Here is a 27,725-nt window from a genome sequence, read left to right as displayed (position 1 = left end):
GATCAGCACAATTATTTAGTACATTTTGCTTCCAGTTGAATAATTAGTTGTAGTCTTGTGTGTCATTTGTAACAATGAGCATGGTATGTTATAATGAATTCAATACGAGACTGGGGAGCCCAGGAACTCGTGTTTTACTTTACATCTGTCATGAACAGAAGACTTCTGATTTAGCTAAGCTAGGCAGAGGTGTGATCCCTGGCTGGCAGTAAGGGGCAGGCAGAATCCCCTTTTCCTTTCATTGGGTACATCTTTTTACCTTTACCATAATAATAAGAAGCTTAGATGTGTTTCTATAGATTGAGGGCAGACATACATGCTAAGCAGGCTTTCCTGGTATAATGCCACTGTTCCCATACTGAGCACACACTCCCAGTACAAATATGGCTTGCTTTTCTTTTTCCCATCTGCAAAATTGAGGTAGTACTGTGATTCTGAAATACTGTGCTTGTCCTTCACTTAAGTACCACTGTATACAGCAGTAAAATTGGGTAGATGCTTATGCTTGCATGACTCAGGATACAGGCTTGTCTTGCTCACACTTGCTTTTACAGCAGCATCTCCATGCTCTCAGCTTTGAGAGCATGCTATCTCCATGTTTTCATACAGCACTGCAGCAGAAAACCATATTTAAAACTCCAAGTCACTCTGTAAGAACCTATACTGCTTGTGCTGCATGTGTGCTTTGTCACTAGTTAAATATAATTTAGTATAATTGCTGTCCAGTATTTTCTAAACTTTCTTTTCTACTCATGCAGATAATGGATGAAACTGTAAAAGAGCCAGCAATAAAAAAATCTTGTGAAGCCCCAAATCGTCTATCAGACCTCCATCATATAAATGATGTGCTGGAGAAATGCCAGAAAAGCTTGAATGATTACTTGGATTCCAAGCGAAATGCTTTCCCAAGATTTTTCTTTATATCTGATGAGGAGTTGCTTAGTATCCTTGGCAGCAGTAACCCCCTTTGTGTCCAGGAACACATGATAAAGGTACAATGTCTGGCTTTCCACATTGCCTTGTGCTTTTAGGTGCTTTAAAAAGTTTATCAGACTGTACTGTTCATGCTGTTAAGGGTGTGCTAATATTTATTGCATACAAAGAACACCCTGGCAACATCATGAAGAAGCTTCTGAATAACCAAATCAAATCTGATCAATAGTCTCTCCTGGCTCTCATACTGGCTAATAGCAGTTACAGTAGAGGAATGTTGGTAGAGGAACATTCAAGATACATCTGGATGATCAATCATTAAAGAATCTTCCTGTAGCTCCTGATAGAACTTTATTTTCTACACAAAAAAATCAATGTCATTTGGGCCAGATCATCTGCTTGTTCACCCTGCAGCTGGGCTGCTGAGCTATGTATCAGCATTTGTATATGATTACTTACAAGTAAGATCCATTTCTGTTTAGAGGCCATGGAAATTTTCTTTCAAGATTAAATGGAGGCTAGATACACTTACATCTTTGAAGCTTTGTTTTTAAAATGCCAGTGAATTTCCTTGTCGGTGCATTTCAGATGTATGATAACATAGCCTCCCTGAGGTTTCAGGATGGTGATAGTGATGAGAAAATTGCAACAGCCATGATTTCAGCTGAGGGGGAAGTGATGGAGTTCCGGCAGGCTGTAGCTGCAAAGGGCAGAGTGGAAAATTGGATGACAGCTGTGCTAGAAGAAATGAGACGCACGAACAGACTCCTTACGAAGGAAGCTATTTTTCGATACTGTGAAGACAGAAGCAGGTGAAACAATCAAAAGATAACATAAATACTTTATATGTTATTATGAGCCTGTAGCAATGTAGAAAAATAAAGACTTAATTTTTACATTTTTGCACAATTTAGCCTATATTTCTGTATGCAGAGGATGTGAATACATGCATATGCAGTGTTTTAACTGACCAGAAAAATTTGTGTTATCTGTCATATCTCATTTCCTAAGACTTGAGTTTTTATTTTTTGTGTTGGGTGCACAGTGTGTTTTTCTCACTATGAATTCCACTTGTCAATCTTTACACATGCAATAGGCAGCTTTTCTATCAGGGCTTTTGAAATACTACAGCACATCTTGATAGAATTCTGTACATCTCTAAAGTTTGGCTCATGTTGTAGTTGTTGCAGAAATAGAAGGAACTTCTTTTTTTTTTCTTCTTTTTTTTTCCTTTTTTTATCTTTTTTTTCCTGTCCTGATCAGTTACTTAGAATCAAGAGTAACTCAGACTCTCTCCTACGTGTACTTCCCATAGAGTTGATTGGATGTTACTCTACCAAGGCATGATGGTGCTGGCTGCTAATCAAGTGTGGTGGACTTGGGAGGTAGAGGATGTCTTTCGGAAAGTGAAGAAAGGAGAAAAACAGGCAATGAAACTTTATGCTAAAAAGATGCATAAACAAATTGATGACCTGGTTACTCGCATTACAATGCCCTTGAGCAAAAATGACAGGAAAAAATACAACACTGTTCTCATTATTGATGTTCATGCCAGAGACATTGTTGATACGTTCGTGAGAGACAGGTAAACACTGCCCCCAACCTATTGAGAAAATACCAAGTGCATAAATTGTATTTCCATCCTCTTCCCTCATGTGAGCAAGTGTCTCTTGTGTAGCATTCTGCAGGCTCAGGAGTTTGAATGGGAAAGCCAGCTGCGGTTTTACTGGGACCGAGAGCCCGATGAACTGAACGTGCGGCAGTGCACGGGCACATTCTCATATGGTTATGAGTACATGGGTTTGAACGGACGTCTTGTCATCACCCCGCTTACAGATCGTATTTATCTTACACTCACACAGGTATGTGTTCAAGGAGATTTTTACTAACAAGCCCTTGTAAAATACACCTCCAGGCAATCACATAACTGTTTTATTGCCATTTTCTGTTATCTCCTAGATATCAATGTGAAGGCTAATACATTTGAGATTAGTCCTTTCTAACCTGATTGTCTCAAAGATAATACAGAATGCATTCACAGATAAAATTTCAGGCTTTTTGTACCCAAAGGTTCATTTGTGATTCTGCTACCAACCTAATATAAATATAATCCAAGCTTTGCTTTGCTTTTTGGTCTATCTCCTAAGGCTTTATCAATGTTTTTGGGAGGAGCACCAGCAGGGCCAGCAGGTACAGGAAAAACGGAAACAACTAAGGATCTGGCCAAAGCACTGGGCTTACTATGTGTAGTGACAAACTGTGGAGAAGGCATGGATTTCAAAGTAAGAGTTAAAGATCTGTGTATCTGATAAAGTGCCAGTTACTGCTCTTTTTCAGTGCCTGGGATCAGAGCATATTCTGAGCTTCTGCATGAGTACACCCCTTAGAGATACCACGCCCATTGATAATGAAATATAGTAAAAAATGTCTATTTTGAATAAATTCCTGGAGGAATTTCAGGTGCTTTCAAGCAGAGGAGCAATGACTAGATGATACGTGTTTAATCTCATCCTAGGCAATCTGCACTTAGCAAGTAATTATTGCAAGACTTTATAACAGATTGCTACCTCTTGCATATATAAATATCCAGAGGTTTTACCCCATCATCAAGACTTTTAGCGTACTCCAGTGTTTGTTGATGCTGAATGTTTTATATATTCATTGCTGAGATGTTTTTCTTGTTATTTTTGTTAGGCAGTTGGTAAAATTTTCTCTGGTCTCGCCCAGTGTGGGGCATGGGGATGCTTTGATGAATTCAATCGTATCGATGCTTCTGTGCTTTCAGTCATTTCTTCTCAGATTCAGACTATTCGAAATGCTTTAATGCATCGGTTGAAAACATTTCAGGTAAACATTAAGAAAGAAGAGTAATTGTGAAGGTTGATCTTGGTTTTAAGGCCAAGATTCAGGGCTAGACCCCATCATTAGATCAAAGGGTTGCTGCTTCTGTAATTCATTTGTGCTGAGCATTTCAAACTCCAGAGTATGTACTCTCAGTTTCAGAGATGTTAAGTCCTTGCTGATTTCCTAATCCTTTGCTAGGTTCTTCCTTTGTAAAGTGGGATAAAAGTAAGCTAAATAGGATAATAGTAAGTAAATGGAATAATGGTATAGTAGTAATTAGGGAGAGGAGTAACTTAACTTGATGTGGGTTGTGAGGCTTTATTTACTGATGTTTATTGAAATTCAAAACCTTCAGACAGAAAATTTGATTGGGAAGTGTAAAATGTCTGAATGTTTATATGCAAAATGCAGACAGTGGGAGGAATGTAGCTGGATGACTATCTGAAGCTAAATATTTTAACATCTGATCCTAAGTGGGTGCCCCAGTATTTCTTTTTTTTTTCTGTAAGCAAATAGTGCTATTTATTTCAATTCCAAATACACACTGTTCTATTGTTTTCTTATGCTTCTAGTTTGAAGGACAGGAAATTACCCTTGACAGTCGTATGGGCATTTTTATTACAATGAATCCTGGTTATGCTGGCCGGACTGAACTCCCTGAGTCTGTAAAAGCTTTGTTCAGGCCTGTGGTTGTTATTGTACCAGATATGCAGCAAATCTGTGAAATCATGCTCTTTTCTGAAGGGTTCCTTATGGCAAAGGTAAGAAAATTTTAATGCTACCCATAACCATGTACACTCCCATGTATGCACGGCCAGTGTTTGGTTGTTTTTGATTCTCTAACTTAAATCTCAAACAGGTCCTTGCCAAAAAGATGACAGTGCTATACAAGCTGGCAAGGGAACAACTTTCTAAACAGCATCATTATGATTTTGGACTGCGGGCCCTTAAGTCGGTGTTGGTGATGGCTGGAGAACTGAAAAGAGGATCAGCAGACCTCAGTGAGGTAGATTTCCTACTTAGCAGATCATATTTTTCATTAGGAAGAGGATATGTTTACACATCTGCTGTAGTTTATCTATGTCGGAAATAGGAGCACTGGTGTTATTTGTCTTCTTATTTCACTTTGTTCTTACTGAGTTTCATCATGCCCTCTGACAGCAAGTTACCATCAGAACTCAAGTCAAAGAAGGAAAATCTATAGAAAATGAGGTATTTTACTTCTTGTTAAGTCCAGGATGCAAATAGCCAGATGAATGTCTCTGGATGACTAGTGAAAGCTGGTTTTTGAACAGTGAGTGCTCCAGTCATTTGTTCATTGTGTAGCTCAGGTGGTACAGTAAACTTATATTTTTTTACAATACTGTATTGCTTTTTCTGGCTTTATTTTGCATGTATTTTTTATTTCTATATGTAGGGTTGTGATACCCAGTTGCCTAGGGAAATTCTTATTCAAAATTCTTTAAAAACTTGGAGACAGCTGAAGGGAACTCTCCTATAAAGTTATGTACATATGCACATTGCAGGTTGGCAGGAAATTGGGGTCTAAATGATGCTCTCAAGGGGACTACAGGACTTGAGTATGTTCATAAAACAGTTAGTTATTTTAAAATCAAAGCAGGGTGCTGTAGTGTGGGCCACTCCAGCCATTTGGCATTTGGTTAATGGGGCAGTGAATTATTCTTAGCTATTGGTCTGCTTAATCCTTATAAAATAACTTTTGTTTCCACTAGTAACTGATGCCAAGAAAACCATCTCAAAGCTGTACTGAAGTAATCAGGCAGTGATTTTTAGAGACATTTGAAATTATTACATATTAGATAATAGGCTAGCTATTTGGTAAAGATTGATTCTGCTATGTTTTGCCTAGGAAGTTGTACTGATGAGAGCTCTACGAGATATGAATCTTCCTAAATTTGTGTTTGAAGATGTACCTCTCTTCCTTGGTTTAATCTCTGACCTGTTTCCCGGCCTGGATTGCCCTCGTGTCCGCTACCCTAACTTTAATGATGCTGTAGAACAAGTGCTGAAAGAAGGAGGTTATGTTGTTTTACCAGTCCAGGTATAAAAAATATTAATTTCTTGAGTTTTCTTGTAAACATTAGGCTGGATGTGCATTGCTGCACTCTGGAGTAGCTCGAGGAAAGCTTAACTGATCTAGACCAGCTGCTGATCTTGTCCATAGAAGGATTATGAACAGCAGTCTATTGAATCAATATGTATTTTTCAGGTGGATAAAGTAGTTCAGATGTATGAGACAATGCTAACTCGTCACACTACAATGGTAGTTGGACCTACTGGAGGTGGCAAATCAGTTGTCATTAATGCTTTGTGCCAGGCCCAAAACAAGTGAGTATAGAATTTGATACATGGACATGAGGTTGTAAAATGGCATAGACTACGTTATTCAGCCTGTGTAGTCATGACAGGATCGATAGCTGACTGTAATATTTGCTTGGGTTAACATGAGATGGTATTGTGTCATTTTAATATTGCTTTTGTTGCTGTATCTTTAGGCTGGGATTGTTGACAAAGCTTTACACACTGAACCCTAAAGCTATGAGTGTGATTGAGCTGTATGGGATCCTTGACCCTACCACACGAGACTGGACAGATGGAGTGCTGTCAAACATTTTTCGGGATATCAACAGGCCTACTGACAAGAAGGAACGAAGGTAGACAGCTAGAAATCATTGTGATGATTTTTAGATACTGAGATTTACTTTAAAAAAAAAATATTTAATACTGCACTATTTAAAAAACAAATGCTGAATAAATAGAAAGTGTCTAGGGGTCTTTCTGTGAGTTTGTAGCCTCAGTGAGATGGATGGAAACCATACAATTATCAAGAATGAATGGGAGGCTTCAAAACGTCTGGACTGACATTGACACCTTTGATGGCACATCTGAATTCTGAAATCTGTTAGTAAAATCAGAGATTAGTCAGTGTCCCTTGTGTCCACAGGTACATTCTGTTTGATGGAGATGTGGATGCTCTCTGGGTTGAAAACATGAATTCTGTCATGGATGACAACAAGTTATTGACCCTGGCAAATGGGGAGCGGATTAGACTTCAGTCTCACTGTGCTTTGTTGTTTGAGGTAAGTAATGACTGGGAAGGGTTAGATACAGATGGGTCTACAAAGACTCAAAAGCAGTTACTGTGGTGCTTTGTTTAAGTGTATGATTAACTTGTACAATTGCTTTATAGGTTGCTGACTTGCAGTATGCATCTCCTGCCACGGTATCCCGCTGTGGAATGGTCTTTGTAGATCCTAAAAATCTGAAATATAAGCCCTACTGGCAGAAGTGGGTCCAAGAAAGAGGAAATGAGGTAGGAATTTCTGCACTTGTTTGGAGGCTATCTGTATTAAAAACTGAACTGTAGACACATTGTAAAGGCAGTCTGATTTTCTGACAACAAATCTAATCACTAGACCTGCAGCAGAGGGCTCAAGAGGGTTCCCAGCTTTTCTAACTTCTGGTTGTTTCTGGGAAGTGAAGAATCAGGAAATCAGCTTACCTGATCTCGAAAGAGTTAACAGTGAGATTGCTTAGGTCCTTGCTTCCTACATTTAGATTAAAAACTCAAATCCACAGGGAGCTGAAGTAAGACAACTTAGTTGCTAGCACTTGATGAATGCAGATCCTTACCTGCTGAAAACCCAGTCCATACGACAGTGTCACATTTCTTCATGTGACTGTACCCTGTCCTTGGTAGAAGTGATCGCTGCAAGAACAATTGTATTTGGTCAGCCAGGTATTGATGGGAAGCTCTGCTGCAAAAATCAGCTTCCCAGGTTTCTTTGTGCTGAATTATTGTGCTTTTTGTTCCTCAGCAAGAGAGAACTGAATTGAATCGCCTATTTCAAAAATACGTGCCCTACCTTATTGATATGATTGTAGAGGGAATTGTGGATGGCAGACATGGAGAAAGGCTGAAGACCATCGTTCCTCAAACAGATTTAAATATGGTAAGAAATAGAGAATACAGGTTGAAAAAGTTTATCTAAAAAGAGAAATAGAACAATGGAGAGAGTAAAAACCTCTCAAAAAAAGCACAGGAGTAGAGTCCATGCTGAAATATCAGTTTGCTAGTGATGAGCACCAAAAGACAAAAGAAACAGTCAGTTCCTAACAGTGCTCTTCTACTGTCATTAATACACACATCAGTAGATACACTTGTAAGGACAAAAGATCAGCAAACACTCAAATAGCTGAAAACATATTAAGAGTTTTCATGCATCTAAGTGGCGATTCTGTTTACAGTTTTGTCTTGTATTACAACAGGTGGTGCAGTTGACTGTGATGCTGGAAGCTCTAGTTGTGGTACAGCCTGTTGATCCTGATGTTCTGGAGTGTTTTTTCTTGGAAGCTTTGTATTCTTCCTTGGGTGCTGCTCTTCTTGATAGTGGGAGAATTAAATTTGATGAAAATGTTAAACGTATTTCCTGCATGTCTACCATTCATGATGATAACATTCTGGCTAAGCCAGGGGAGCTGCCAGGTAGGATCTTGTCATAATTTAGTCTGAATCCCATTAAATACATTAGAAAAGTGTTAGTTTCCATGAAGGCAGAACATTGTTCTTCCTTCCAGCTAGATATCCTGGCTGCAAAATTGCTCTCTGAAGGACTATCACTGAAAACCACATAAAGATACTGGTGCTAGATAACTCTCAGCTACTGGTCTGTCGTCACAGAACAATCCTTTCCTGTGCCAAGCTAAAGAGATAAACAGTGAAAGGAAAAATAAAGCATGAAAGGACAGCCAATGGAAGGTGCTTAAAAAGTGATAATATGATCCAAGTGCTGGATTAGGAGAATTTTGAATGATGTCTTAGTCAGTTAAATGTCAAGTAAGCAGAACACAGTGTTGCCCAACTCAGTGCAGAATCTTACGTTTCACTTTCATCTCAATCAGATTATTTTCTTATGAAATATTTCAGTGTCCTAGAAAACCTCCAGTTGCTTAATGGTTTGCAGGTCAGCTGCCAACTTTATATGACTTTCATTTTGATGGATTTAAAAAAAATTGGGTGCCTTGGATGAAACTTGTTCCTGAATATATTCATAAACCTCAAGTGAAATTTCTTGACATTCTAGGTGAGTATAAGATAAAATACAACGATGATAGGCCTTTAATTTATATTGTGCCAGCACTGAGCGCATGACACTTAACATGAAACATCCTCTTTCTGTGCTGAAGGTCTTCTACTCAGGTTCAGTTTCTTGTGATGGTACAAATCAAGTTCTTTACTCTTCTTGTCATAGTAGTTGAACAGGAATAGAGTTAACATGTACAGCACTGTGTAATAAAGAAATTGGGAAAGGATGAAAAGCATGTTTCAGTTAGTAAGACTTATTAGCAGCTAACAATGCCTTTTACAAGCCAGAATAGCAGAAGATTCACAGTCTGCTCTACCAGAAACTTTAGGAAAAATGTCAGATCTGTGATTCAAGTACTTGGTAGATAAAAATGACGTTCTTAAGGCTGTTACTGGTTGTTACTTCAAGCACTGTATAATGGTGACAAGTGCTTTCCATAGTTAAGGACAAATGAATGCATGTTACTTTATAGTAATACTTCAGCAAGCACAGGTTAACTTCACTGACACAAGAGATAATTATGTGGTCTCTAAAGTTGCTCATAATGGCAGGCTATTCACATAGAACAAAATTAATCTCTGTAGAGTTCTGGGAAAATGCTTATGATCCAAATAAATCCTGATTATATCCTTGAAATAGGGATTAAATGGAGCTTAACCAGTCCATGACCCTCCTATATGGAAGATAATTTCTTTTTTAATATATCTATAGGAGAAAAGATCCCAGTGATAAAAGCTGAAAAGAGATGGTTGAGCAATTAAAATTTTCCTTCATCATTGTTAGTGAGTTGATATTTCAGATTATGTCTTTGTGCAACTGCGTGTTAATAACTTGAGAGTCTGATCTGATCCAGCACTATTATATAAATATAAATCCCCCAGTTGTACTGCATTTTAATTTAACCTGCTCTCATATTAATGATCTTTTTCAGTGCCTACAGTGGATACAACTCGCACTGCTTGGTTACTAGAACAGATGGTAAAAGTGAAACGCCCAGTTGTTCTTGTAGGTGAATCGGGTACATCTAAAACAGCAACTACACAAAACTTCCTAAACAATCTGGACAAAGACCTTAACGTATGTATGAGGCATTTTGCCTTGTCTGGAAAGCTGCTTTTTCATTCTTTGTCCTTGGGTTAAATTTGCATTGTGAAGCCTGAGTCTGTGGGTAGCACTATTGACTTTAGTAACGTGACTGTAAGCTCCAGACCCAAAGTGGGTGAATGATTTGTGAATCCTTCAGGATCAAAGATGTTTTGTTCTGTTTTGCCATGTACAGATTGAAATTTATAAAGTAAATATATAATATCAAAGTGCTAAGAATAGGATTACTTTTCTTTGTTTTCTGTAATTCAAGTGAATAAATGGACCAGAGAAGTATTTTCTGTATATCTGACAGTCTAATACAAGGAATAATTATTGAATGCTCTAGTTAAAAAAAAAGAACAGGTAAAAATCCATTCTTACCCATTTCCTCCCTCTTGCAGCTGCTGCTAGTAATTAACTTCTCTTCTCGTACAACATCACTGGACATTCAGAGAAACCTCGAGACAAATGTAGAGAAACGAACTAAAGACATTTACGGCCCTCCTATGGGAAAACGGCTCCTTGTTTTCATGGATGATATGAACATGCCAAGGGTAAGCTGACAATAGTTTCCAAGGTATTGTCAAAAGATTGAGGTGGCACTGATGTGGTCCCTTGGTACACAGATCCAGTGAATGACAAGTCAAAGACATTCATGGTAAATGTGTAACGATTTCAGCTAAGGATCTTCAGAAGACTTGGACTTGTGTGCAGTAGGGGGTGTTTCTGTCTTTTACAATATTGGTTTTATATCTAAGAGAGATGCTGTTGGATCATTTCTTGGTGCCATTAAGATAATGCTTCTGTGGCCTGGTATTGGCTGCACGTTGTGTACTGTAGAAACCACTTGTTTCTCTTTACAAATGAGGAGAAAGTGTATGTGTGCATTTAGTTTATCTTGGAGAAGAAGTACCTTTCCCACAGGAGACATTGGAGTGAATGTTCACAGTCAGTGCTAGAGCTTTGCAAACTGTCACTTAGTCCCTGTAATGTTCTCCTGACTATAGAGCACAGTATTTCCACATGCTGATGTACTGTGCTTTCAATGTCTTGACTCTTTTGTATTACAAAGGTTGATGAGTATGGCACACAGCAACCCATTGCCCTGTTGAAGCTGCTGCTAGAAAAAGGTTTCTTGTACGACCGTGGTAAGGAGATGAACTGTAAACTTCTTCGAGACCTGGGTTTTATTGCTGCCATGGGGAAAGCTGGAGGAGGTCGGAATGAAGTTGACCCTCGATTCATCTCACTCTTCAGTGTTTTTAACATACCTTTTCCTTCTGAGCAATCATTGAATTTGATCTATGCCTCCATCCTGAAAGGGCACACCGAGGTAATTTCACGGTTTATTAACAACAACAGTTTATTATTTTTAAATAGACATTTATTTATGTGTTTTTGCAAGACCTGAAATCTTCTGTTATCATCTTTCTTCTTATTTAGAGTATCTTGCAAACCTTTCCCTTCCTCTTCTCTTTCTCAAGAGATGGGTTTAAACTGTTTTGATAAATTCTTGTGTAATATGTAAACATTCAAGTCAACAGATAATTTATAAACCTGGTGCTTTTCATAGGTTGAAACTTGTTAACAATTTGGTTATGGTTCCTGTAACCAAAACCACAAAGTTCAGCAAACTCTTTCCTGAATGACAGTGAAAAAATGAGTATAATGCAGCAGCCTCCATTACCAGCAAGTAACCTGCAATATTATATAAGGAAAGAGCAGTTCATTTTTTTTCTGTCATAGAAGTGCTGTAGAAATTCCAGCCATGGAGTTTGATGTTATCTTCAGCACTGTGCAAGCTTGGGAGTAAAGATGGACCCTGCCCAAAACATTTAACAGCAGAATGTTTGTACTAGAGAGGAATATGAATTTCTGAAAATGTTTGCCCTCAATTATTTGAAATATACTGAGCAGGATTAAAAGCTGGAAAGCAGAATATGTTTGATAGCATTGAGTTGTCTCTGGGCAGTCTCATGAAAACAACTCTTCTTTCTCGTGTTTGCAGATGTTTAATGAATCAATATCAGACATCTCTGACAAGATTACTGTGTGTACTTTGGAGCTTTATAAAATGATTATTCGTGACCTACCCCCTACTCCTTCCAAATTCCATTACATTTTTAACCTGCGGGATCTTTCCAGGGTCTATAATGGACTTACTCTTACCACTCCAGAGAGGTAAGAATAGAAAAACTGTCTTCAGTGGTCCTACCCTATTTATATTGGATGAATCTGGGTGAAGATGAGGTAATTTGGTATATTAAATCAGTCACATTTAGTCACTTTTCATTAAACTGTCATCACAATAAGAAAATGTTCAGGAACGTCCTAAATTGTGCTATTACTCTTGATAACAAACACTGATGTGTTAGTCTTTCTTAAGATATCCAGAGGTAAAAATGCAAGCAAATTATTTGCCCTTATGAAAAGAACAAAACCAAAAAGAGTAAAAAAAAGTCAGTAAAGACTTTGGTCAGTGCTATTAACCATATGGACATAGGAATCATGTCAGCTCATTTGGTGCAGTCTGATATTTCAATTTTAATACAGGTTTCAAACAGTGACCCAGATGGTGAGAGTTTGGAGAAATGAGTGCCTGAGGGTTTTCCATGACAGGCTGATTAATGAAGCAGACAAAGCCTTGGTGAGTAATTTCTTTCAATTTTTAGTAGTCACTGACTATTACTATGGCAACGAATTTGCAACAGCAACGTTCCCAACTGTTGCACTCAGATCTTACAGTCAGACTGCAGACTTGTCTAACCACCATGTTGCTCCCTTAATTTAAAACATGGCCCAGGCAGTTTTTTTTTCTAAAATAAAGTGACTGTGTCAGACTAAGTGAGCAGATCTGCTGAAGGACTGGATAGTGTCACTGGGTTTGCTTGTCCAGGAAAACTGGTTCACAGTGGCACAGGTGACAAAGTGTGAGAGCAGTGCAGGGGAAAACTCAGGAAATCACTTCATGTTCAAGTCAGTATTTTCCTTTTGGAAGGATTGTGTCAGAATGTGACCATACAATCAAGTAGGCAAAAGAAGGATAAGAGCCAAGTCCTTAAATGATGCATTCAGTTTTGGCTGTTATGCAAACTGGAAAAAGGCTCCAGATTATATCTTAAAACACAAGAGAAAATGACAGCAGTTTTATACCTTGAGAACTAGGGGAGGATTTGGGTATAGTTTACTTATGTATAAGCAACTTGCAAAGCAACTTGCTTAGCTGAAAAGAGATAGATTAAGGTGGCTTCAGATTTTTCTGCTTAAAACTTTCTCCTCTAAAGTACAAAGATACATTTCCAGGTCAATTTTCACAACTCAGAATAGTTATATTGCAACTTTTCTATATTTGTACATTCATTTAGACTTACAAGATTTGTGAGAAATCTTGGTGGTGAGACGTCTATGAATGCTGAGAAGGAAGGTTTATTAATGTAATATAATCTTTACATCAATATATGAGAAGGTATTTTTTTTAACAGGCTTATTGCTTATCCTTTTCTGTCTTAAACTTCTGCAGTCCATTGGCTTGAATGGTTCTTGAACTGCCTAGCAGATAATTTTAGATCACACAGAATACAATAGGAGTCTTTGGATCTTCTAGTGACATAAGGATCCCCTTGAAATCAGTCAGTGTTAGAGCATGAGTCTACATTATCACCTTCTGCGTGCTACTGGATTCATCTGCTTTGTTGTGTTGCCTGACTCATTTCATATACTTGAAGGTACAAGATCATATAAAAAACCTGATTGAAGAGAATTTCAGAGATGACTTGGAGCAGGCCATGAGGGATCCTATTCTTTTTGGAGATTTCAGAATGGCACTGGGTGAAGGAGAACCTCGTCTCTATGAAGATATCCAAGACTATGATGCAGCAAAAGCTCTCTTCCAGGTAGCGTGCATCAGCTTGGATCTTTGCCTGATTCTGTGCCTGAGGAATGGGCAGGAGCCTGCCTCAAACTGTGGGGAATCTGGTCTCTTTCTATGTGCACATAGAATTTTATGTGCACTGTTACCCATTTGGGGTCTTCAGTAGTGAAAACTGAGGATCAGCTGCAGAGTCAAGAGTGTTTTCCAATAGTTTATTTTCCCTGAGGGAGGGGAAAGGAATAATGCTATTAAATGGCTTGTTATTTTATTAATGTTATTAATTGTTTCCTTGGTCTCCTAGTAACGTCCCATCCAACTTTCTCTGCAGGAAATTTTGGAGGAATATAATGAATTTAATACTAAAATGAATCTGGTTCTTTTTGATGATGCTTTGGAGCACTTAGTCCATGTACATCGCATCATACGGATGGATCATGGGCATGCCTTGCTCATAGGTGTGGGAGGCTCAGGAAAACAGTCTCTAACGAGACTGGCTGCCTATACAGCTGGATGTGAGGTTAGTGACCCTGCATCTTTGCAGTGAAAGAAGACAAGGAAAGCAATATTGTGATCAGGATTAAATTAGCAGGATGGGGGGATGCCAGTCAGTCAAGATAAGATCAGGCTGGCATCTCTTGCTTATGGAGAGAAAAACAGGGTGAGGTCTAAGATGATGACTGTGGGTGATCTGAGCAAGAAGCTGTCAGTGTCTGAATCTGGGTTTTGGCACTGGGGACAGGAAACAAGAATGGATTTGGTGGCAAATAACTAATAGTCCCTACCTCCTGCTTTTGTTACTTATCTGTATTACAGGAGCACTCCAGTGCTGCTTGAGGAACCCTGCTGTGATTGATACTGTAATATTTCAGATAGGAAATGTTCCTCTCTCAGAGGTACTTTCAGTCTCTTACAGAGGCTGTTTGTTTGGAAGGGAAGAACAAAAAAAGAGGATGAACACAAAGCAATTTTGAAAATGCAGTCCTGCAGGGTTGTACAAATGTAATTTGTAAAAAGAATGGAAAGCATAGGGGTTTTTTATATTTACATGTTTGCTGATGATAGAGGCCAAACCAAAACCCTTAATGCAATCTAACTGAAATTTAGAGTTACCATTATGTCTTGGATCCATCTGTGTCTTCTCAGTATGTGTTTGCATCCTCAGGTATTTGAGATCATCTTGAGTCGAGGATATGGAGAAAATAATTTCCGAGAAGATTTGAAAAATTTGTACCTGAAGATGGGTATTGAGAACAGGTCAACGGTCTTCTTGTTTACAGATGCCCACGTAGCAGAAGAGAGTTTCCTGGAACTCATCAACAACATGTTAACTTCAGGTGACACAGGCAGCCTCAATTACATCTGATCAGTATCTACTTGTGACTCATCATCTCAAATGTACTCTTGATCCAGCTATTACTGTTTCATCCTGTGCCCCCTGCTGCTTTTGTTAGTTACACCTCTCAGTTCTACCTGAAATGATCTTGGCCTTAATAATGGCATTTTGGCATCTTCTTACAGTCATTTACATATGTCTGGAAAGGCTGTAGGGTTAATTCACACTGATCATGATATTGCAGGAATCTCAGATTTCTTCCAAGACTGGGGTATAACTTCAGGTGCATTTGGCCACAAACCCACCTTTTGTCCTATTGGCTTTTGAATAGCATTCACCTGAACTGCAGCAACTGCTTATATGTATGTCCTAAACTGTAGGTTAGTATCTTTTAGTCTATGCAGCAGCTGAAAATGAGCAGCAGAAAATGGGACTGTCTGACCACCCTCTCTATAGGAGTTCCTACACAGTCTGATTTGAAAACAGAAGTCTAAAATCTTATCCCTTTCCTTGGTCTAGTTTTCCCTGTTCCTGGTCTGCAAATGTCTGTCATTAGGTAACTTATGCAATATTTGCCACGTGATTGAGAGAATGAAAATGTGAAATGATGGTTTATAGACACTAATGATGATTTGCTTTGCAGAGTTAAAAGCACTTTATGTTCTTGACACATTTTGTATAGGTTGCTGAAGCCCAAGCAAAAATGAATTAATTGTTCCTCTAAATTCCCCTGCATCATCTTGCCTCTGTTTTCTATGAGAGCTGAGTAGAGGAGAAGCATAGAGAGATTAATAGGTTCATTCAAAACTACCCAGAAGCATTTTTGCAGAACTAGGTTTAAAATGTGTGGCTCTCATTTCTCATCTGCCCTATCACCAGCCATATGGTTTTCTCTTACTGGTTGTTCTCACTGGCATTCTTCTGTCCTTATGTTGCAGGAATGGTGCCAGCCCTTTTTCCAGATGATGAAAAAAACACCATACTAAGTCAGATTGGAGAGGAAGCTATTAAAGCTGGCGAGAACCCAGCTAAAGAGAGTGTCTGGCAATATTTTGTAAACAAATGTGCAAGCAACCTTCACATTGTCCTGGGAATGTCCCCAGTTGGGGATGATCTGAGAACGTGGTGCAGAAATTTCCCAGGTATCAGTTGTACACACTGCTTAATCCCTTCCCTGTGAAATACAGGTTTGCAGGCAAGAGAAAATCACCAGCGGATACTCAGAGATGTCTGCAGTTAAAGCTAAGCAGAGCAGGTTTCATGATTAAGGATTTGCAGTGCATGTTTCTTTTTTCCAGTTAATTACCACGTATCAGCAAGTATTATTGATTAGCATTTACCAGATCAGTTCATTTACCAGCTGAACAGCTAGAATCAATTGGTCGTCCTCACTGAACTGGAAATACACAACCTACATCTGCAGCCTCTCTTCTGTTTACAGAAGAATGCATGATATTAAATCATTATGAAACTAGGATAGTGGTAAGAGAAACATTTTTGTATCCAAAGCCAAAAAAAGGGCATGGTGAGAGGGATGCCCACTGAGAGAAAAAACACCTCAGCCTGGTGCATGCTGTGCTTCATCAGGTGCCTGAAAGGAGTCCTGGGAGACTGAAGAGACATGTGAAAGATGAGTACCAGTGGGAATCCTAACCCAGGCATTAAAATACCTTGTGGCAGATCTTGACTGTATCCTGTAGAATGGTACAGCCTAAAGAATAGTACAAAGCTGATTGTTTACTATTGAAATGGAAGTATGGACTTTGTGATAAATATTGTTGCTAAGAAGGAGTCAAATAAGACAGATCCTGCAGATTCTTGATGCAAATACAGTTAAGTACCTGACTGCCTGGCAGAGAGGGGTCTAGTTTTACAAAGGAATTTTTCAGATAACATTATCCTTTTCTTTTAAGGTCTTGTCAACAACACTGGTATTGACTGGTTCTTGCCCTGGCCTCCCCAGGCCTTGTATGCAGTTGCACAATCCTTTGTTGGTATGTCAAATGTCAGTATTTTAACCCATTAACCCTTGGGATAGCTTAAGAAATATCTTCTTTACTTTGCAGTTATTGTAGATTTCATAATTTGGTTTCCCATTATGCTTGTTACCCTGAGTCTAAATGGGTGATGCAAAATCACAGTCAAAAAATGTCTATAGATGGGATTTTCTTACTCAAATAGATTTTTAACACTGCTAAATTTCAAGTTCCCAACTCTGCAGACAATGTGGCCTGCCTACCAGGAAGCCCAGCTTATCTTCTGACTCTGCCTTGATCTTGCTTTTTGCCTTAGAAAAGACTTTTTTTTTGTGCCTGGCTTAGATGTACATAAGAAAGACAGTAATTGGCAGACTTTAAAAAAAAACACAATAAAACCTTTGAAATATTTTATTTCTTCTGCCCAATTTTAGGAAATAGCCCACGCATCCCATCAGAGAGCTCCAAGTCGGTGATTGAGCACATGGTCATGGTGCATGAATCTGTTGGGGATTTCAGCAAGAGGTTTCTGCAGAAACTGAGACGTAGCAACCATGTCACACCAAAGAATTACCTTGATTTTATCCATAATTATTCAAAATTGCTGGAGGAGAAAAATGAGTTCATTTTAGGTAAAGCTGTGTAGATGTTTTCTACTTTTTAATAAGTGATTTAAATATTTTTAAAAGGAAAATAACGTGGTGAGAATCCCACATATTACCCCCATTATGCAAAAATAATTTTATCAGTACTGTCTCAAATGCTCTGCTGGCATCTGGTTTTGACCTTGGACCCATATCCTGGCCACATGTGAATGTTCAGACTCTGTCTAAATGATGGGGTTTCCTCAAATTCTTTTGTGCATGAACCTGAGCTAGACACTCTAAACCAGACACTCCTCTGCTTCGGGAAGAGTCTTACTAGATCTAATACCAGCTCAGCCTAACTCAAGTTTGGAAATTCTTCCTCAAGCAGCAATTCTTATTCATACTTCAGTAGGCACTGAAATATGTGAAGAGGATAAAACATGAACAGTGTAATATGGAAAGCAAGTTGTGGCACAGGGCCACTGTGTGTCAGCTCAAGTGACATCAACACCATCTTGAGTTGGGAGGCTTAGGAAAGGAAAAATCTCTCAGAGCCATTTTCCTTTCATAACCAAGGTTGCCCTGCTGCAAAGTGCACCTATAAGCATATTTACCTTCTGTGAGATTGTCTGTTGCTGTGTGATAGTGCACAATCAATGAATCACTAATGTTTCTCCCTTTTTTTCTACCTAGCACAATGTAAACGGCTGGATGGGGGCTTAGTTAAACTGAAGGAAGCTAGTATACAGCTGGTTGAGCTGAACAAGAAACTTGCTGAGCAAAAGATTGTGCTAGCAGAAAAATCAGCTGCTTGTGAGGCTTTGTTAAAAGAGATTTCAGCAAACACAGAAGTAGGTAGGTAGTTTACAACTACTGAAGTCTCCCACAGGCTAAACAAAGTTCATGAAGTCTGGGTGGGGTTGGGTTGGAAGACCCTTGAAGAAGCTCCAGCTGCTTTTAGACATCACCCTCTTGTTCAATCTGTGCTGATCTAGTGTCATGCTAGAAGAGTAGGTCCTCTGTCTTGCCCAGATCACCATCTTTGCAGTATATTTGGCCTACAGTACTTTACACAACTCAGTACTATGTTCTCCTGCCCCCGTCTTCCCTTTCCAGGATGTGGGGTGTAACATGGGAAAGAGGCATTAAAGGGACCTTCTGATTCAGAAAATTACTATTAGAGGAAAAACAGAGGGAAACATGGGAGGAAAAGAGATTATGTGTGCTCTTGTGTGGAATGCTAACAGTGTTCCTAACTGGGTGATGGAACTGTAAAACATTGGCAAGCTAGCAACAAAAAGGTACTGAGCTGATGGTAATTTCTGATTTTTGACCAAGAGCAAATCTGTATTAGTATATGTTCTGTATACAAACTTGATTAATCCATTTATGGTCTTCCTTTACAATTCCTAGCTGAGGAGAAGAAAAAACTGGCTGAAGAGAAAGCTCTGGAGATAGAGGAACAGAATAAGATCATTGCTATGGAGAAGGCAGCTGCTGAGGCAGCTCTGAATGAAGTCATACCTATTTTAGAAGCTGCCAAACTGGAGCTTCAGAAGCTTGACAAGTCTGATGTTACTGAGATCAGGTGACTCATTTGGATGTACAGTAGCATAAACTCTTGCAAATTCACTGAGATCCCCTTGTTTGCAGGGTCTGAATCTTAGCCTCACCTTTCTCAGCTGCATGGTGTGTGGGTAAAGGGCAGGACATCAGTTGTCCAGATGCAGAGGTTACAACAGAATCCCCTGATTCCTGGCCCAAGACTTCCCCTCAAGTCTGTTCCATCTTCCACTCCTTTGTTTGATGTCTTTCCCATAATTCTCTACCCAGTGTCTGATGTACTGGAAACTGCTATGGTTTTTCCCTGAGCAGTGGCTGTCCAAACCCCTTCAATCCTCCTCTTTTTATTCTGTGTGAATAGCAGCACCACATACTAGTTATTTTTCAGGTATGCTTTGATGGCATGAAAATGTCTTTCTCTGCTGAATTAACTTCTTCCTGTGTACATCTTGTGTTTGGGGGTAGCTATGAAAGCACATCCAGTCCTTGGCTCTGCCCAAAACAGCAACAGCTCTCCCTTCCATGCCACACTTGTTTAGTTTCCTTTCTCTTGTAGATCTCCGGATTCTTCCTGCACTACCTCTCCCAATGGACAGCTGCTTCACTACCCTAGAGAAGAATATAATGGCTCAGGATTTTAGGCTTTCCAATGTTTAAATCCCTTAGTATTTAATTGATCAAATTGTCTGAATACAGGAATTGTTTTTGAGCTTTTGACTAGTTATAATTTCTTATCTGTCCTGGATTATCTTATTCAGTTTGTGTGGGATGTCTTATGTACTAGCTCTTTTTATATTGCAGTGACTTAACAAGAAGTAACTGTGTCTGGCATCATGTGCTTTGTCTCCCCCTTCTTCTCCTGCGCTGTCTCCTTCATTTATTTTCTAGATCCTTTGCAAAACCCCCTAAACAGGTGCAGGCTGTTTTGGAATGTGTTCTTATAATAAGAGGTTACAAAGAATTAAACTGGAAGACAGCCAAAGGAATGATGTCTGAGGCAAGTTTCCTGCGTTCCCTGATGGAGATAGATTTTGATGCAATTACTCAGAGCCAAGTGAAATCTGTCCGAGGTAAATTACTGACCTGCATGCTTGGAATGAACGTAGCATCTCGTTAATGTGATTAGCCATGTCAGCAGCAATTCTTCCAGTGTTGTTTGGGAGGGTGGGATTCACTTTGTGCAAAGGGACAGCACTGTCCACAAATGCTGCAGATACTGCACTGTTGAGGTGACTGGATTTTTCAGAGATCAAGGACCTTCTACTATGTTACATTCAGTTTATAGACGCTTTGGTTTAGAGCAGGCAGAAACCAAAGAGGACAGCTGAGCAGGCCTGCTGTCTGCTTTTAGCCACTTAGAAAGTAGAATTATGACCTCATCCATGTGGTGGCAATTAAAATGTGATATGTACAGAGTGGAAAGAAGATAAGCTAAATCTAAAGCTTATGGGACAAACTTTGCACGTGCTCCCGAGGGTGTAATCCAGAGTAGTTCCATTAAGAAGGGAACTTGTCCCTTTGAACAAAATTGCATCTCACTGCTTCAGAGAAACAAACCATGATCCTGAGATGCGCTGAACAACTGCTGAATGCACTCCCTTCTTGGAAAAAGAACTTGAGAAATCACTAGCAATATTATGCTGCTATTGTTATAGCCCAGTAGCTTCATCTTAAGGTCAGTCTCTTTAATATTCTCATAAAGGTTTCATATTGTCTATCACAACATTGCTCGATATTGCTAATAGGGAAGCTATTTCTCTGAGGATTTCTGCACTAATTCAACTCATTTGCAGTATTTTTCTGTTTGCCTATTTAGCTCTGTTAAAGAGCCTTAACACTACCTTCACTGAAATGGAACTTGTCAGCAGAGCAGGACTGGGAATGTTAAAGTTTGTTGACGCAGTGATGAGCTACTGTGATGTAGTTAAAGAAGTCAAGCCGAAGAGAGAAAAGGTAAAGTGTGTGGGTTCAGACTCAGAGGAGGATGAAGCATGATGCTGATGAGAAAAATGATACTTGGCAATTTCATCAACTGCCCATTTCTCCTCTTTGAAGTGCTTAAAAAAGGTGTTTAGGAGAGCTATTCTACTAGGATTGAGGCAAGTCCTCAGTTATAAACTGTGGTGTTTGTTGCGTCACGCCGCTGGGATGTGAGTTCCCATCCACACCAGTGCTTGAAGAAGAAGGGGAACAGGTTCAGTTGGAATTTTGTCATCTAACATGGTTAGAAAAACACAGTTTATAGCTGTCTACTGGAAAGAGACTTCAAAACACATGGCATTTGGACAGAGCAGAACTCAGCAGTAGACAACATCCATGTCCCTTAAGAACACATCTTTTGATTAACTTTTTTGAAGGACAACTGGAAAGTTAGCTGTTATACCAAAGGAAATCTAATGTCCAACAGATGATGCTGGGAAACTTTCTTCAAGAAAAGGTTATTATATATAGCTGACTACTGAGAAAGAATATTCACTAGATGAGAAGTCTGACTATTTTGGGGGTCTTAATACTGTTATTAAGCAGATAAACCTCCCCTTTTGTCATGGGATGACAGTCCTGCTGACTTCCAATGTCAGCAGGACTGCTCACATGCTTTAATATACCTTGTGGGTACAAAGCTCTAGGAGATTTATCTGCTTTGGAAGTGCAGTATCAGACCATGATGTGTATGTTTGGGATGGGGTGAGGTGACTGAGAACAGTCTCAGTTATTTTAACTTACACTGTTTATACCAGGACACTGAAATATATGAAATAGCCACATGAAATCTGAGAACTTAAGACTTCTCTCCAAAGCCCTTCTTGCCTCTGATACTCTTATGTTTCCTTCATAATGTAATGTAGGTGGCTAGGCTAGAACGGAACTATTACTTAAGTAAGCGAGAGCTGGAAAAGATAAAGGCAGAGTTGGCTACCCTTCAGAATGAGCTTAAAGCTTTGGGGGATAAATATCAAGAGGCAATAAAAGAAAAGCAACAGTTACAAGAAGAAGCAGAAATTATGCAGAGAAGACTAGATGCTGCAGACAAACTCATCTTTGGCTTGAGATCTGAGAACGAGAGGTAAGTGTAGATTCAAAGAGGGACATTTTTTACATCAAAGGATCATATGCCAGGGTTAAAATCTATCAAGCTGAGGCATTTTTGGAAATGTCACTTCCTGTGATGTTTGTTTCTGAGAAGAGCTAATATCCATTCAAAACTAATATCCATTAGCTCTTGAAAAATAATAATTTTTATTGCAGAAGAAAAAGGTGAACTCAGATTGAAAGGGAGAAGGTTCAGATCAACTCAATGTCTGTGGCTATCATCATAGTAATAGAACACCTGGTAAATTTGTAAATTTAGAAGTCTGTCTTAACCTACATCTAAAGTAGCAGCAGCTGGAAATTCTGCACATAAACCCCATCTCCCTGGTACAGGCTGACCCAGGATTCCCCTATAATTCTAACAGGTGGACAAAGGAATTAGAGGAAAATGAAATACGAAAGGTGAAGTTGCTTGGAGACTGTCTACTCTCTGCTGCCTTTCTGAGCTACGAAGGAGCATTCAGCTGGGAGTTTCGTAATGAAATGGTCTATCAAGTGTGGCAAGAAGATATCCTCTCACGAGAGATTCCTCTGAGCCAACCATTTAGGTTAGAAAGCCTCCTGACTAATGAGGTGGAGGTCAGCAGGTATGTCCAGTCCAGAAGCCCAATAACTACTGAATGTGAAATAGTGAAGTGAGAGTCTGGATCTGAATCTGTAGCATAGAATTGGCATTGTGGGTGGAGGTGCACAGCCGTACCAGAGACAGCCCATTATACTTTCATGTCTCAAAGATGGCAAGGAGACTATTTTTCTTCTGGTTAACAGAGGCTATTTGTTATAACAAACCATCGTACTTTATGCTCCAGGGAGAGTCACTGAGCCTAGACAAATATAATACCTTTTAAAGAGATTTTAAAAGGACTTATCTATAGTACGTGTTCAACCCAAAGCCCAACAGGAATGTTTTCATTGACTTAAATGAAATTGGAATTAAACCCATGCCCAGGTAGCCCATATGTCAAATACTGCAGGATTACTCACAAAGTGCAACAGTCAGTGTTTTGAGTAGTGTAGTTACAAATGAGTCAGTCTGAGTTTTGACACTATTCTCACAATCACATACACTCTTTGTTTCCTTGTGTGTCTAATAGTGAGCTCAATGAATTGCATAATTTTACTGACAAATGAAATGTGCTGCTCTCAAGTTTTCATCCCAGCCTGGTCTTTGATCCATTCCCTTCCCAGGTGGGTTTCCCAAGGATTGCCTCCAGATGAGCTCTCTGTTCAGAATGGCATCCTGACAACATACGCAAGCCGCTTCCCACTCTGTATTGACCCACAAGAACAGGCATTACATTGGATTAAGAAGAAAGAAGAAAAAAATAACCTGAGGGTAAAAACAGTCATTTTACCTGTTTACTGGTTGTTTTAAAAGCTGCATAAATATCTGTCGCCTTGAGTGGGGAACCAATTATGTATTGACTACTGTATCTCTAAACCAGATAGTGAATATCACTGTTTACATGGCCTTCAGTTCTTTGGGATGATGGTTTGTTTGGGATCTTGGCCTGCCTTAGTACATGCAGAAACAGAATAACCAAAAGGCTGGTGTACCTTATGTTTTATCTAAGCTCCAGGATGGAGTTTCCATGAAGGACAGTAACATAGTCAGAGTCACAGCTGGAACTTTGAAGAATAGTTCTCCAAATGGAAATTATTCTCAACTAATCAGAAAAAAAATAAGCACCTTTACTGTTTTGTACCAGTGCAGTTTATATCAACTGTAAGAGGAAAGACAAAAGAGCAAACTTCATTAGTGCTGGCAACCATTGTAAAAAGTAACGTTCAGCCAATTGAATATCAGTTCTCTTTTCATATCTACCCATTACTCTCTTGCAGATGGCTTCCTTTAATGACCCAGATTTCCTTAAACAACTAGAACTGGCCATAAAGCATGGAAACCCTTTCTTGTTGCATGGTGTCGATGAATACATTGATCCTGTGATAGACAATGTCTTAGAGAAGAATATCAAAGTTGTACAGGGGAGAACATTTGTTGTCCTGGGTGACAAAGAGGTTGACTATGACAGTAATTTTAGATTGTACCTGAACAGCAAATTATCAAACCCAAAGTATTCTCCCTCTGTGTTTGGCAAAGCTATGGTTATCAATTATACAGGTAAGCAAAAGCGTGTATTTAGTAACAAAGTAGTGATTATGCTGTAGTGCCAGTTTAGGGCCTGGGTGGTTGTCTGAAATGCCAGTGAAACTCTAAAAAATTCACAGACTCCCTTATACTTTGTGTCTGGTTTAATAGAAAATTATTCCCTCTTTTAAACTGAAACTGAGCTAAATATCTCTTCTTGTATCTGTCAGGTTAGAATGCTTTGGCAGAATTAAGATATAGAGTTATTAACCACGTCACTCTGTTGCATCACTGTAGTTTTGTGAGATGATCGAGATGAAATAAGTTGTGTAAAAGCTTTTCTTGTGTTCAAAAAAAGCCTGTGTGCTGTGTGCATGTGTTGTGTCTGTAGTTACACTGAAGGGCCTAGAGGATCAGTTGCTCAGCGTCATTACGGGTTTTGAAAGAAGGGAACTGGAAGAACAGAGAGAACATCTCATCCAGGAGACGAGCGACAACAAAAACCTGCTGAAAGATCTGGAAGACTCTCTCCTTCGGGAACTAACATCTTCCACAGGAAACATGTTGGACAACCTGGACTTGGTGCAAACCCTGGAAGAGACAAAATCCAAAGCTACTGAGGTACTGGCTCTGGGCTTTTTGGAAGGGTACCTACTAACAGAACATTGTCTTTCCTTTTTCATTGTGCTTCATCTTTCGCCCTGGAAGCTAGGGATTACTTTGAAAGGAAATGGAGAGTTTTCTGATGAGTTTGTTGCATCTTTCAGTATTGTGCAGTATTTTATTGCATCAAAGACCAATTCCTATTTTCAAGAAAGTCCTTATCAGGACCAAAATAATGGTTGTTTACAGTTCTAAAGGGCATGTGATATATTTCCTTCAGGTCTGAAACCTTTGTCTTGTCTTGTGTCAGATCTGAAATTAAAAATGAAGATATTTGTTACTCAGAGAGGATGTAGAATCTCCATCCTTGGAGGTTTTCAGGCCGTAGTTGGGCACAGCCACAGCTGACCTGACCTAGTGGTGGTCACAGTCCAGCTTTGGGCAGAAAGTTGAACTAAAGATCCCCAGAGGGCCTTTCCCACACTATTTACAGGATTCTGTGTAAATCTTTGCCTTTACTTTTTATAAATACACAGGGTGGGATTAATTTTATCTAACTTTTCATTTTTACAATTCATATTACTTCTTTAGGGTTACCTGCCCAGATTCCCTATATAGTCAACATAGGAAGGCAGGCACTGAATAGCTCTGCTTATTGTGATGTAGTATACATCCTGTGGATCAGCACAGTCATTACGTGTGTGTAAAATCAATGTATGGCTTAGGTGATTGAAAAACTGAAACTGGCTGAGACGACCGCGGTGGATATTGATCGTCTTCGAGATGGCTACAGACCAGCTGCCAGGAGAGGAGCCATTTTATTCTCCGTTTTGTCTGAAATGGCACTTGTCAACATCATGTATCAGTACTCACTGGTCTCCTTCTTGGAGGTTTTTGGACTCTCTCTTCGTAAATCCATGCCCAGTTCTATTCTTCAGGAGAGGTTAAAAAACATAACGGATACATTGACTTTCAACACCTATAACTATGGCTGCACAGGTCAGTGCGATACTGCTACAGGTCAGTGACAGGCTGATACTGTCTTGTATCAAATGCTTTGTTGTATCAGATGCTTGCTAAGGGTTGTGCCTTCAGCTGATTTAGAGTAAAGAGGCAAGTTACCAACCAATGAATTCACTAATGTTCGGTTCTCAGCGTTGGTCCTGCTTTATGCTTCACTCCCTGCTGTTCCTGTTTGAAGAAACTGCGTGTTACCAATGTAACTTTTAAAGAAGTGCTTTTCTGAATACAGTTACAAATGGTAAATTGCAGCTATGGATCTCACACCCCTGGATGTAGCTCAAAGATGCTGTTTTGACTCTGTAAGCCTGATCCAAAGCTCCATCTTTGATCACCCTGATCTGTATGGGGTGACCAGGTGCAGGATGTGGATTTAAAGATTGCTTTAGCAGCTGATTTTTGTCCTTTTAATTGTAGGCTTGTTTGAGAAGCACAAGTTACTATTCTCCTTTAATATGACTGTCAGGATAGAACAAGGTGATGGCAGAGTTCCACAAGAAGAGCTTGAGTTCTTTTTGAAAGGTAAAGTTAATATTCATTTATAAATACATAGCTATATGTAGCAATACCTAAAAGATCTTTCGAAGATTGATTTTGACTAGATCTGGTTTGCTCTAAGAGCCAGCACCTAGAGAAACCACTGAAGACAGCTGAACTCTATTGGTTTATGCAAATTGTGGATTCTGCTATTTCTATTTTTTTCACTTTGTTAAATAGTGAAGAGGTTAATATTTTTCTGCTGACGCTGACAAATCTCGCATCAGCTAATTGTTAGGCAGTTACCTGAGAAAATAATCTTTAGTTATTTTCTGCCTACATTAAAGTAATTTTAGAAATGTTTGCAAAGAGAAAACTTTGGCTTTTACAAGCACTTGCAAGAAATGCAAGCATTTCTTCAGCAGGCCAGTTTAATCTTACAGTGCTTCCAGAAACAAATTTCCAATTGGTTCCTCTGTGCAGTGGGGACTGTATGTGTGGTCATGTATCAGAGAATTTATGACATGGACATTCACACTGGTTTCTGAATGTGACTAGGAAATATTTCCCTGGAGAAGAGTGCACGAAAGAAACCGTATGCTTGGCTTCCAGATCAAGGCTGGGAAGACCTAATTCGCTTGTCTGAACTATTTCCTGAGAAATTTGAATCTCTTCCAGATGATGTGGAAAAAAATCCAGATGTATGGAAAAAAGTACGTGCTTTTCTGCAATCCTGTTCTCTCTCCTTGTTTCTCTTCTGGTATTAAGTGTTCAAGTATGATGCAATGTGCCATAGCACTCGGCAGGAGGCACGTCACCACTGGCTTTTTCTGTCAAGGCCTTGCTTTTCTTCTTGACCTCAGTTAGGGATTGGTTTATTTCCAGAAGAATTAGAGCTCCTATTATTTAAAAATCAAACCAAAAAATCTTTCCTAGTATACTGTAGATTTTTTATTTTCCAGTCAAATGCCTTAGATGAGTTATTTGCCCTGTTGAAGTCAGTGGAATATTTGCTCTTGATTTCAACAGTCAACATTTCACTGTTATTTTTGTGCTGCTAAATTATACTTTGATCTTCTTGTGGCAGTGAGTTCCATAGGCTAGTTACAAACACAGACTTTCCTTTGTTCTGCCTTTAGTTTCAT

General features: G+C 39.2%; 1 protein-coding gene across 1 annotated transcript in view; it reads left to right on the top strand.

Annotated features, from left to right (window-relative positions):
• The window catches only part of DNAH10 (dynein axonemal heavy chain 10), a gene marked incomplete at its 5' end in the record, with an annotated part of 54,246 nt that overhangs the window by 18,628 nt on the left and 7,893 nt on the right, over window positions 1–27,725 (top strand). The window contains 39 exons of the mRNA XM_029084869.1: window positions 759–992; window positions 1,522–1,745; window positions 2,249–2,518; window positions 2,612–2,795; window positions 3,081–3,215; window positions 3,628–3,780; window positions 4,350–4,538; window positions 4,637–4,783; window positions 5,648–5,839; window positions 6,008–6,126; window positions 6,294–6,452; window positions 6,743–6,878; window positions 6,989–7,111; window positions 7,617–7,751; window positions 8,068–8,284; window positions 8,763–8,882; window positions 9,817–9,962; window positions 10,373–10,525; window positions 11,044–11,304; window positions 11,980–12,152; window positions 12,525–12,618; window positions 13,697–13,864; window positions 14,171–14,359; window positions 15,005–15,176; window positions 16,114–16,317; window positions 17,089–17,169; window positions 17,586–17,783; window positions 18,432–18,593; window positions 19,152–19,326; window positions 20,190–20,371; window positions 21,118–21,254; window positions 22,148–22,365; window positions 22,757–22,978; window positions 23,580–23,727; window positions 24,234–24,513; window positions 24,872–25,101; window positions 25,809–26,082; window positions 26,521–26,625; window positions 27,139–27,293. Of these exons, the coding sequence (XP_028940702.1) occupies window positions 759–992; window positions 1,522–1,745; window positions 2,249–2,518; window positions 2,612–2,795; window positions 3,081–3,215; window positions 3,628–3,780; window positions 4,350–4,538; window positions 4,637–4,783; window positions 5,648–5,839; window positions 6,008–6,126; window positions 6,294–6,452; window positions 6,743–6,878; window positions 6,989–7,111; window positions 7,617–7,751; window positions 8,068–8,284; window positions 8,763–8,882; window positions 9,817–9,962; window positions 10,373–10,525; window positions 11,044–11,304; window positions 11,980–12,152; window positions 12,525–12,618; window positions 13,697–13,864; window positions 14,171–14,359; window positions 15,005–15,176; window positions 16,114–16,317; window positions 17,089–17,169; window positions 17,586–17,783; window positions 18,432–18,593; window positions 19,152–19,326; window positions 20,190–20,371; window positions 21,118–21,254; window positions 22,148–22,365; window positions 22,757–22,978; window positions 23,580–23,727; window positions 24,234–24,513; window positions 24,872–25,101; window positions 25,809–26,082; window positions 26,521–26,625; window positions 27,139–27,293 (6,864 nt within the window). The remainder of the gene's footprint in view (window positions 1–758; window positions 993–1,521; window positions 1,746–2,248; window positions 2,519–2,611; window positions 2,796–3,080; window positions 3,216–3,627; window positions 3,781–4,349; window positions 4,539–4,636; window positions 4,784–5,647; window positions 5,840–6,007; window positions 6,127–6,293; window positions 6,453–6,742; window positions 6,879–6,988; window positions 7,112–7,616; window positions 7,752–8,067; window positions 8,285–8,762; window positions 8,883–9,816; window positions 9,963–10,372; window positions 10,526–11,043; window positions 11,305–11,979; window positions 12,153–12,524; window positions 12,619–13,696; window positions 13,865–14,170; window positions 14,360–15,004; window positions 15,177–16,113; window positions 16,318–17,088; window positions 17,170–17,585; window positions 17,784–18,431; window positions 18,594–19,151; window positions 19,327–20,189; window positions 20,372–21,117; window positions 21,255–22,147; window positions 22,366–22,756; window positions 22,979–23,579; window positions 23,728–24,233; window positions 24,514–24,871; window positions 25,102–25,808; window positions 26,083–26,520; window positions 26,626–27,138; window positions 27,294–27,725) is intronic.

Source organism: Antrostomus carolinensis, unplaced genomic scaffold (assembly GCF_000700745.2).
Source record: "Antrostomus carolinensis isolate BGI_N321 unplaced genomic scaffold, ASM70074v2 scaffold1230, whole genome shotgun sequence".
In the NCBI taxonomy this organism is placed as follows: Eukaryota; Metazoa; Chordata; class Aves; order Caprimulgiformes; family Caprimulgidae; genus Antrostomus; species Antrostomus carolinensis.
Note: the sequence above shows the minus strand (reverse complement) of the source record. Positions and strands in the feature narration are given on the sequence as shown.